Here is a 12,406-nt window from a genome sequence, read left to right as displayed (position 1 = left end):
ATCCCTACCAGGAACCAATTATAATCTTTAGTTGTAGGAGATTCAACCCAACTCCCATCACCTTGGTCACCTTAGTGGAACATCACATATGAGGTGTTTGATTGTAAAGCTGAACTATTGACATCAACAAACATGAGAGCAATTGAAAAGCTTAGTCAAGCATGGGAGGGCATTGAAGAAGCATCTCAAGAAAAGTGCTACAAAAGGGCTAAATTCGACAAGCTGTGAATTGTAGAGTTCACGCACTCTTTCATTGTGTAGGATTGAGTGTAGAGTTAATGACCTAAACTCGAATAGGTTCTTATATAGGACTCAAGCTCTTGTATAAGGCCAAAATTATTAGACGCGGGTGTGTACGTGTTAATCTCCATCGGGAACCTACGACTGGAGTGTACGTAGGGCTTTAGATTAGGATCGCATTCACCAAACACAGGTGTGTACATATTAGTCTCTATAGAGTGCCTCCAAGGGGAGTGCACGTAGGGCCATGAATTATGACTGCTAGTGGTTGTTGGTTAGCCAATGGAAAACTAAGTCTCCACGGGAGCCACTGACACAGGAGTGTATGCGTACGTTAGTCGTTAGCCTATGAGAAACTATTGTAAAGGTTATGAGTGAACCTGATTTAAAACCTCCAATAGTAAAATTTCAGTACACTCAAGGAGAGTGCGTCCATTAGGAGTGGGGTAGGCAAGTAGTCTAACCATTGTATATGTTTGTGTTTGTGATTATCATTTGAGCACATTTCTATTCATGCTTATGAGTTTGATTGATTGAATTATATGAATACTTGAATGGATTGAGTACGAGACATCTAATTGATCTCACACACACATAAGATCACTATCTTTCTTATATACTAGTTGCTTATTATTACCTCTTTTGTAGTCTATGTGATTGAACCCACTTGACTTGAAAGACTAAGTGTTATTTGTTTTATTGATTTGAATTGGTAGATTTCTTAATTAGGCAAATAATTTTTAAGTAGTTCTATTCACTCCCACTCTAAGACTTAGCCGTAATCTTAAGTTTTGTTAAGCTTCCACGTGCCGTGGTAGACAATCCAGGCAATTTTGACAACAAGTCTATAGGTGAGGGTTCGATTCCCCTCCTTAGCTTTACCCGATACACGTGGTTGTGGGTGATTGCGTGTATCTATAGGGATTAGTCTCACTTCAAAAAAGAGGTGGGGACACCCCATGTCTTCAAAAAAAAGAAGAAGAAAAGATCAATAACAAGTACATTAAGTGGTTTTTTTTGTCCACTTTTGCATTTTATTTTATTTTTTTTGGGTGAAATATGGCATGATCGTGACAATGATCCTTAAGAGTAAGTAATACGAGGTGAAAAGTTTATTCCATTGTGCTTTCATGATAAAATCCAATAGGTATGCTTACTTCTTCCAAAGTAAGTGATCATACCTATTCATATACTCATATTGACCTAATCCTTTAACTCTCGTAGACAGCATCTCTAGTTAATGTCACATTGACGTCCAAAGGATGGATCAATAGATTTTAACCATTGGATGTCCATTAAGATTTATTTAAAGCAAATCAATGGTTAAAATTGAATTTCAATAATTGATAGAACATCAGTTGATCATTAGAAAACATTAGATAGCTAGATAGAGTAGAAATTCATAGATGGCCCACATAATAAGATTAGCTCACAAATGTCTCGGTTAAACAAGTAAATCTCTTGTTGAATCGTGTCAACCTTAACTAGACCTTAATACAGGAACCCAACATTACCCACATGTCAGCCACCAATGTAACCCATAAAGTAAGTCAAAAGCATGTTTAACTAGGACTTCAAAACTCCCCATATGTCCTAAGGTCTAAGAATTAGATTTATCAATGCCAATGCATTTATATGTTATTTTAATCCGGCATGATGGATCTCTTTATGACTTGAGCTGATCTACCAATGTAACTACCAATAGGTACATCTCCAGAAGCCTATGTCAATGGCACACTTGTGCTCCCAAGTGGGAAGGATAGTGGCATATTAACTTATTGTTGTGCCTAATGGTGGCGACATCCAATCCCAACTTATTATCTGTCCACTCACACAAGATTAATCGATTCCTCCAAACTTTTTGTTTTTTGTTTATTTGTTGATTTTTTAAAATTATGAAAATGAATTAAAATTTTATTTTATTTGTAAAAAAATGTTGTTTCATCAAGAAATACTTATCTTGCTTTTTATTTATGGATGGATGTTGATGAATGATATCTTCAATTTTTTGAGAAAAATATTACTTTTTCATTGATTTGAAAATCATAAAAACTAAAAATTACTGCATGATATATGTAAGTGCAAGTGCTTGCATTTTTTTAATGGATGGATGGATGGATGCATGCATATGTAGACAACCCATCCGAGATGGGGAAACCTACCCGTTCAATTTGAACCAGCAGGGTTTCTGAGAAACCTGAATCGTACGAAGAAACCTTAATCAAAGTAATTTTTTCAGGCATCAGTGATATCAATACATGTTTCCATATCCTTCATTATCAATACATGTAAGGATAATGATACACCGAGAACAACAGATGAAAGCATGGTCTTTAACATTAGGATTAGATTTTCAGAGCAAAACACCTGCAGGTGAAACCTCACGGAGTATGGGTGCTTTAGGCCAAGTGTTTTTGGAGACGAGATTCCAATCCCTCTCCACATTGCAAGTGGTTGGGGATTAATCAGTGGAAGCCATCGACCTAGTGATACCCATCATTTCTTGAGGGATGACTACAGCGATACTGATCATAGACAGCATTTTTTTTTTTCAGAAAAAAAAAAAACCACATATCGAACATTCCCATTCATGGCTTTTTATTTGCATTCAAACACTGAATGTACACCGTTAACTATTTTATTTCACTACCATTGCTTTGAAGGCCACTAATTAAATGGCTAGAAATTAACTGCTGGATGTTTATTCCAGAATATGGGAAACTAGATGGACAGTCCTGAATGATATGTCACTGGGCTATGCGTGCTATGGAGAGATGGCCCACTCATGTTACACTGGCTCTACCATGTTTCCCTGCAGCAGGGAACCTGGGATGAAACTTCGGCAGTATTTTTCCTTTCTACTCGTATTTTGGTAGCTGCTGCCTGTAAAATGATCGAGGGCCCATTTGGACATCCATTAATTTACGGATGTGACCATCCATATTTCATCTCTCATCCTGGATTTACAGAAATCTATAACCAGCTCCTTGCTTTCTCTTTCATGATGATTCATCCTTTTCCTTTCCTCCTGATGAGTATGCATCCGATCCATATATACAGAACAAAAACAAAGCTAATTTTCTACAACTCAAATGTACAACAATGCCTTTGGACAGAAGCACAACCGCTCAACCTTCAAACGGTTCAGATGAAGCACCGCCATTGTATGTCAATCTATCAGCGGCTTCGCACAAGAATCTTATCACCGTCTTCTGTTTTCAGTACCTACAAATAAAATTTTGGATATATTGGAAATAAATTCATGATTTAGAAAAAAAAACAGAATTTCACATTTGAGTTTTCATAAAAGGAGAGCCAAGGGCTTTGGGTGCCATTTAATGAGTTCATCTCATTTTGCTTAATTGCGATTATGTATTAGAGATCATATTTCTCTTTGGTAAGGATTAAATATTATCTTGAATACCAACTATCATGATCTTTAATCTATGATTATGATTAACTAAAACGAGGTGAACTTATTTCTGAGTGGCACCCAAACAGGCCATAAGAGTACTCACTAAATATGCTCGACTTTAAAGGGAACCGAATTGAGGATGAACCCTTTGTTTTCAGCTCCTTCAGCTGCCTGATTTTACTTGTTTTTTCGCTTTTCACTGGCATCTTGCTACTTTCTCCTGTTGATAAATCAGATCCCTTCTTAACCTTTTCATGGTAAATTGCCGGTGGTGTGAGCCTCAATGGAGGCAAGGTTTCTATCTGAAGGGATCCCTGGGGTTTCCCAAGATTACTCAAGATTTCAAACTGCAGCACATAATCCAAAGCTTTAGCATCTAATGGATTCAAAATAGAACATTACAGACAGAAGATTCAAGTGCTGCAAAGCCCACAAACACCTCTCCGCATGCACATCTGTGCATTATCACACATTCGAATCATGCTTCAAGTGGACCCACTGTGCAGATAATCAGGCCCATCAACTCACTAGGTGCAAAATATGTATGAAAACGATGGATGGTTAAAAAAAATATAACCAACGGTCCACATTCAAAATAAGCATGTAGCCCACCTGATGAATGGACCAGCCTAAGGTTTGGGCCAGGTCATCTATATTATGGGATGCAACCGATAAAATGGTCAGATGTCCCATCAGATTCACATGTGTCCCAGGATGTGGGCTTAGCAAACCAGCACAAGAATCAATGTTGAAATAGAAATCCATTTTACCCGTGACATCTGCTGGAGCCCATATGGCTTCTCTACTGCATCGGATTCATGTATGTGCTGAGCGGTAGTCTTTCCTTGTGCTGATTGAGGTCTTGACAAATAATTGTTTACCAATCCATTCTCCACAAGGACCGATTTGTTCCTAGCACGTGACTTCTTCTTCTTAGGCATACAAATAGGGCAGCCAGCTGGGTTATCCCGGTTAGACGCTTCATTTTCCTGATATTCACAATGAAGATGGGTTGCATGACCGCAATTGAATACTCGAATGCTCGAGGTTGAAGACTCTTTGGTAAGGGAGCCACTGCATATACAGCATGTAAAATTCTGTGGGGCGTACGCATGAGACGCCCCCTTCTTGAGCAAGCTCATTGTATAATATGTATCATCCTCGATTAAAGATTTAGCTGTGTCCTGGCACAAGAAAGAACGCAGCTCGATATCACAGACAACCATCAATCGAGCTCATATAATGCAAAAGTGCAGCAATCACAGGAACCAAAATTATTAAAAAGAAAAAAAGAAAACAGTTTAACTGGTCTGCAAGAACTGTTATAAACATACAGTTAGAAAATAAAAATAGAAATATCTCTTTTTGATGAATAAATTGAGGTGGGACTATGGTAATAGCGTGATGATCTGGGCCACAAATGACCACGTGTATCAAAGGAGGGCCAAAGTGGACCCCACTTAAGCATACACAGGACAAAGTCCTTTCTATAGGATCTGATTGGACTTTGGGTCCGACAAATCCAGTCAGATAGCTCTATAGGCCAGCTGATTGGACCTGTTGGGTCCGCATGTCCAATTGAGTGATGATTATATGCACATATATCAGTTCGATCACCATTTATGGCCCTGTTTACTGACCGTACAGCAAGTATAGTCCAATACAGTTTCATACATGGCTCGATACAGCTGATATAGCCGGGCTAGAGTTCTTTATTTAAATACTCTTTTGAAGCAATTTATGAGTAGAGACTACCAGGATTGTGTGAATCAATGAGGTGAAAGTAAAGGGAGTACTTGAGAGGGTTCTATCTAGAAATCTCAAGGGTAACTCATAGCCTATATAAGGCCTCCTGGGGCCATGCTTATGAAGAGACATTGAATAAATTGATTGAATAAAAGTTTATTGAGGTTTCAGAATGGGGTATTTCTAGTTCCATCTAACAATCTCTTGTTGGGCCAATTTATCAGTCGTGAGACATCTTGAAGGAAAAGCTGATCTCATAATTGGTACTTATCTATTCCGTCCATTCCTTCTCAATTTGCTGAATCAGAGTGTTACATATCTTGGAGTGTTTGTCAGTCTGTACAGGCATCGGGACTAGGATATAGGTAGAGAGAAGCCAGTTGTTTGCCTTAAGAGTGACGTTGCCTGTTTGTCTTCTTAATAGACACTGTGCAGATGGAACTCCCATCTATGGGATCCCTTTCTATAAAAAGAGATCCAGTTGGAACGGTTGAATTTGTTAACTCATCTAGAGTGAAATAAGGGGGACAGGGCAGTGGTCTCTAATCACCATAACATAGTGGGTTCAAACAATCCAAATGTACATGTTGCAAACACTCCCTAGGATCCACCAGAAAAGCACCACCCAGTGGATGATTACAACTAGTGACAAACAAATGGGGAACTAAACATAAAAAGGGCAATGATGCACATTCATCACCATCACCATAATAGCCTCACCACAGCTATTTAGCGTGGGCAAGAATCCACATTCAAGATTCAACAGCCAAAACCCACTGATCATAAATGTCCCTTAGGAAAAAAGGGAATTGAATGACACTATAAATCAAGAGAAAAATAGAACTTCATGGATTTCTCCTGAAAAAGAACCTCAGAACAGTTACAACAAGAGGAGATGAAGATCAGCTGTACGGTAACCAGTGTTTTAAATATCGACAATATTGGCTGATATATACCACGATATATCTTGTATCCCACCTATGCCATACGAAACACATAAGTAGTGGGATATATCCCACATGTTCGATCCGGTGAGCATTTTTTATTTTCGATCATTAAAAAAAAAATAATCTGTAAATCATGTTAAATCAGTCTCAAATTGTTACAAATCCATGATTTTTCATATTTTGCATGAAAAATAATGGATTGGGAAGCTTCGATTTCGAGATTTGGAGGAGAAGGACCGAGTTGCGGAAAATTGAGAGAAAAAAAATAAAAATTCCCAATTTCTCGCAAATTGGTTGCAATCTGTGTCCAAATATAAAATCAAACATGTATGTAACCTAATCTAGTGATTCTTTTTTTACTTTTGAATGTATTTCTTGTGTTTCCACATGTCTTTTTACATTTATAAATTATATGAATATACTTGCATCAATTCAATTAGACAACGCATGGATTAGGACCCCATACAAAGAAAACCTATTATGTGCACTTGTGGTTTTTTTTTTTTTTTTTTTTGTAATGTTTTGATGTATAAGTGTGTATAGATGTTTTTTTTAACAATCACTGAAATTTCATTGAAAAATTCGACCAATTTTCAATGTTTCCCCATGTTTCCAACAACGACAATATATTACGTGATATAACTGATATATCCCATGCGATAACCGATACATATCCGTATCCTAAGGGTGCAAAACGTAACGCGATACCGATATTTCGAACACTGACGGTAACTTTGGGAGATGATTATTTGAATGATACATTTGTCCATGCATTCTTGCGGCCCCAACAGCGGACACTTTCATGTCCAAGATGAACCGGAGAAGCCCGATCGGAGGCGGAAGTTAGCAAGACCATCAGAACCTTAAAACAGGCATATCTCGCAAATCGGAATGAGTTACTTGACGTACCATATATGATTTTGGGGTAGGACGAGCTACTTTAGCCAACCAACCCAGCTATGCCGGGTTACCCACACCAAATTTGCGAGATTCCATCAGATTGACAATCGAATTTCATGTTTATTTCCGTTTTTACTATTTTTAGTAAGTTTTGGTTTGATTGTAACTATTCATACATTGGGCTTTAGGAGTGTGTCCAAAATGAAAAGCGTTTGGTAAAATTAAGAGAATAAAGTGGTTACGCCACATAGGACACTTACTATACATAGTAAATTTACTATTATAGTAAGTTGCAAATTTTAGGGAGTTTTTGTTGTAGTTTAATTCCGAAACTTAATCCAAGGCTTGGTATTCCTATTTAAAGGGTTGTAAACTCATTTATATCAATCATCAATAAAATTTATTTCAAATATTTTAGAATTATTTCTAATTCTTTTCCTCGTGGATTCGAGAAGTCTCTATGAGGAGTCGAGAGAAGCTCCGTGGATTTGGAGTAGTTATCCTTGAGGAAGACGGTGATCGACCTCATCACGTTTATCCATGCGTCAATTGGTAATAGAGCGAGGACTCCCTTTGGGCTGATGACAAACAACGAAGGCATAAACCAAATCCTGTGGATGGTGATCCAGGGATTCGTTATCTTTCGGAAAGAATGGAAGCTTTCCACCAGGAGAATTAGTTGACTATGCAAGGGTTGTAAACAACCCTCGAACGTCTTGCAAATGCGCTAATTCTGCCCCGAGCCCTAGGTGATGCTCAACTGCTCGTGGTTGTTGTACGACACAACCCCTATTTTCGTAGAGCACGACCAGTGCTGAATTGTAGGGCTACACCATATGATGCGAGCTCTACTGACGAGGACATTGATGATAGCTTTGCCCGACGACCAGTCCATGGAGGTGATCGTCTAGATCGTGTTGAAAGAGACTATCAAGGTAAGGCTGAACTTCTTAATTTTAATGGATTATTATGTATATAAGATTTCCTCGACTAGCTTGCTGAAGTAGAACGATATTTCAATTACATGGATGTGCCAGAGCATAAAAAGGTGAAGTTAGTAGCCTTCAAATTAAAATCTGGTGCTTCTACATGGTGGGAGGAATTACAACTCTCACATGCCCGACAGAACAAGGCGCCCATCTCATTATGGCCACAGATGAGACGCATTTTTTTATATATATATAAAAATCATGATTCCTCCCTAGTGATTATGAGCAAGTATTGTTCCAACAATACCAAAATTATTGACAGGGAAATCGTACAATTACAAATTACACCGAAGAATTACAGCGGTTGGCAACATGGAATGATCTGTCAGAAACTGAATAGCATGCCATCACTTTGATCATGAGGAAGCTGTTATACATGCCAAAGGTAGAGATAAATTAACAATGGCACAACATCTTTTGAACAAGGTGCACTGTAAGCCAAAAAGTCTAAAATGTGATCATCGTTGTCAAGAGCAGTGAGAATCTCGTATCGAAAACAATGGTAGAAAAACTACAACTGAAAACAGAAAGACACCCATCTCCTTACACGATTGGATGAATTAAGGAGGTCAACAAAATAAAGGTAATCGAACGATCTTGTATATCCTTTTCCATTGGTAAATATTATAAGGATAAAGTAATGTATGATGTGGTCGACATGAAAGCTTGTCACATGTTACTTGGTCAACCTTGGCAAAATAATATTGATGCTACACATAGAGGTTAGGATAATGTATTTATATTTATTAAAGACAATAGAAAGATTGGCCTCGTCCCTATGGGAACAGAGAACCAACCCAAGACTTCTAAAGTTGAGGAACAATCTCTCATACCCAAACATGATTTCATTAAACAATATGAGAAAACAGGAAATGTAGATGCATTAGTTAAAAAGAAAAAAAATTATGGACCCTATGAACATCCTAGAGGATTTGAAATCAGCGTTGCAGGAGTTCAAAACGATTATGCTCAATGAACTTCCTAATAAATTGCTTCCCATACGAGATATACAAAACCACATTGATCTTGTCTCAGGGGCAAGTTTGCCTAATTGCCCACATTATTAGGAAGAATGTGAGATTTTGCGCGCCCAAGTAAAGGAACTGATCCATACTAGCCAAGTCAAGGAGAGCATGAGTATATGTATTGTGTCAGCTCAAGAGCATAATGGCAAGCACAAGAAAAGGGCTAATAAACATCGGCGTCAAAAGTTATTTAAGAATCATGAGGTAAGTCCCTTGATTAACTCGAGGACGAGTTTTTTTCAAGTGGAGGGGTCTGATGTAGAACGTGTCACAAATATATTCCTAGCATGGTTGGACCAAAAGAAGGTGGACCGTAAATTGATCATAACTTTTGATCCGGGTATCGTTATAGCACACCTAACTGAGTATTAAGAACTGAAGCAGGGCGAGAACTCGAGGACGAGTTCTTTGGAAGTGGAGGGGATTGAAGTAGAGCTAGTTGCGGACACTTTCATGTCCAAGATGAACCAGAGAAGCCTGATCGGAGGCAGAAGTCATCAAGACCGTCCAAACCTTAAAACAGGCATATCTCGCAAACTGGAATGAGTTATTCGGCGTACCATATATGATTTTGGGGTAGGACAAGCTACTTTAGCCAACTGACCCGGCTACGCCGGGTTACCCACACCGAATTTGCGAGATTCCATTAGATCGACAGTCGAATTTCATGTTTATTTCTGTTGTTACTATTTTTAGTAAGTTTTGGTTTGATTGTAACTCTTCATACATTGGGCTTTAGGAGTTGTTTCCAACATGAAAAGTGTTTAGTAAAATTAGGAGAATAAAGTGGTTAAGCCACATAGGACACTTACTATAAATAGTAAATTACTATTTATAGTAAGTTACGAATTTTAGAGAGTTTTAGTTGTACTTTAATTCCGAAACTTATTCCAAGGCTTGGTATTCCTATTTAAAGGGTTGTAGACTCGTTTATATCAATCATCAATAAAATTTACTTCAAATATTTTAGAATTATTTCTATTTCTTTTCCTCATGGATTCGAGAAATTTCTGTGAGGAGTCTAGGGGAGCTCTGTGGATTCGGAGTAGTTATCCTTGAAAAAGACGGTGATCGACCTCATCACGTTCATCCCTGCGTCAAGAAGGCTCACAAAGGTTGTTCAGTTCCCAAATGAAGTTTCTCTTGGAATATTAGGGGTTTGGGGTGTAGTGAAAAGAGGAATCAAGTTAGGGAGATCTACTGTAGATCATGTGCGTAGAGTATCTCCCTGCAAAAGACTAAGCTTCAAGCAAAGGACCATAGGATCTTGGATTCTATTTGGGTGGTGAAGAATAAGGATTGGTGTTGCTTAAATGCCTCTGGTAGTGCGAGAGAGATCCTGTTAGCGTGGGATTCCTCGTTGTGGTCTAAGGAAATGGTGTTCATTGGTGTTTTCAACGTTTCTATGATTCTGATAAGTTGTTCTAATGATTCTCGTTGGATGATATCTGCAGTCTATAGTCCGAACGTGCCAACTGAGTGGACTGCCTTTTAGGAGGAGCTATCGGATGTGCATTAAAAGTTCAATGGTCCTTGGTTCGTATGTGGAGACTTCAATGTTACCAAGTTCGTCTCAAAAAAATCTAATAGGGGAAATTTAACTAGTAGTATGAAGGCATTTTCCTATTGGGTGAATCAACATCAGATGGTAGATTTGCCTTTGTTGGGAGGGAGGTTTACATGGTTGAATGGTCAAAGAAATGCGATTCTCTATAGATTGGACAGATTCCTCCTTTCTCCTGAGTGGATAGAAAGGATGCCGTTGGTGTCTCAACGACCGCTTCCAAGACTTGTTTCGGATCAATGCGCTATTCTTCTAGATGATGAGGAGAATTGGGGTCCTAAACTTTTCAGGTTCGAGTTATGTTGGCTTGAAGTGGAAGGTTTCCCGGCTTTAGTAAGGGAGTGGTGGGGCTCTTTCCAAGTGCACGGCTTTGCTGGTTTCATACTCTGTCACAAGTTGAAGATTCTAAAAAAGAAAATTTTGGAATGGAAAAGGGAAGTCTTAGGGAAGCGGCAAGAAGAAATGGATGATATGCTTAGCAAGATTCAAGCACTTGATTTGAAAGAAGAAAAAGAAGTGTTGTCGGAGGAGGAAAAGTCGTTGAGAGCCAAGCTAGTGATTGAATATGCTAATAGGCTAAAAGAAGAGATCAAATAAAGATAAAGGTCATGGGCTACTTGGCTTAAAGAGGAGGACAAAAACACAGCTTTTTCCATAAAATGGCTAGTGCGCGAGCAAGAAATAATAAGATAAGTAGTATCGTGGTGGACAACAAGAGAACAAATGATAAGGATAGGGTGTGCAATGAGGTGGACAAGTAGAAAATGCCCATTTTGGACAACCTTTCTTTTGACTGAATTTCAAGTGACGAGTCTTCCTTGCTCGAGGGCCCTTTTTCGGAAGAAGAAGTTAAAGAAGCGGTCTTTTGACCGAATCTCAAGTGACGAGAGAATAGATAATAAAGAGGGGGTGTGCAAGAAGGTGGTTAAATTCTATCAAGAGCTTTTGATAAAGGAAGAGTGGAAAAGGCCTTCTTTAGACATCCTTGCTTTTGACCAAATCTCAAGTGACAAGTCTTCCATGCTCGAGGGCTCTTTTTTGGAGGAAGAAGTTATGAAGTGGTCTTCTCTTTAGGGAGGGATAAAGGCTCCAGGCCCTGACGGTTTCCCACTAGCTCTTTTTTAAGTATTTTGGGACATTATCAAAGGCGATTTGTTGAGCTTCATACGTGAGTTTTTTTTCGAGAGGTCGCCTTTCTTCAGATATGGGCACTTCTTTTACAGTGATTATTCCAAAGATTTCAAGTGCTGAAAGATTAAGGGACTTTCGCCCGATTAGATTAATTGGAGGTCCCTATAAGATACTCGCTAAAGTCCTTGCTTCAATATCTCATCGTGTTCTTGGCAATGTCCTCACATCAATGTGCGTTTGTTGAAGGGAGACAAATTTTAGATAGTGCCCTCACTGCTCATGAGTGTATTGATTCAAGACACAAGGAGGGGCTAAAAAGGTGGTGTGGAAGTTGGATATTGAGAAAGCTCATGATCATGTAGATTGGGCGTTTTTAGATTATATGCTCAGCAGAATTGGTTGCGGGGCCATAAGGAGGAGATGGATTGAGGAATTAATGCAGGGGCATT

General features: G+C 38.7%; 1 protein-coding gene across 2 annotated transcripts in view; it reads right to left on the bottom strand.

The window, feature by feature from the left end:
• Positions 1-3,153: 3,153 nt before the first annotated feature.
• Positions 3,154-12,406, bottom strand: part of LOC131248648 (uncharacterized) — a 69,033-nt gene continuing 59,780 nt past the window's right edge. Inside the window, exons 17-19 of one of the 2 annotated variants that reach the window (XM_058249022.1) lie at positions 4,426-4,839; positions 3,759-4,002; positions 3,154-3,465 (exon numbers count right to left, since the gene is read on the bottom strand). In XM_058249022.1, the coding sequence (XP_058105005.1) occupies positions 3,443-3,465; positions 3,759-4,002; positions 4,426-4,839 (681 nt within the window). In that variant the 3' untranslated portion in view covers positions 3,154-3,442. Of the gene's footprint in view, positions 3,466-3,758; positions 4,003-4,425; positions 4,840-12,406 lie in introns of those variants that run through there. The other variant, XM_058249023.1, reaches the window with a different exon arrangement.

Source organism: Magnolia sinica, chromosome 6 (assembly GCF_029962835.1).
Source record: "Magnolia sinica isolate HGM2019 chromosome 6, MsV1, whole genome shotgun sequence".
Lineage (NCBI taxonomy): Eukaryota > Viridiplantae > Streptophyta > Magnoliopsida > Magnoliales > Magnoliaceae > Magnolia > Magnolia sinica.
This window is presented reverse-complemented; position numbering and strand designations above follow the sequence as displayed.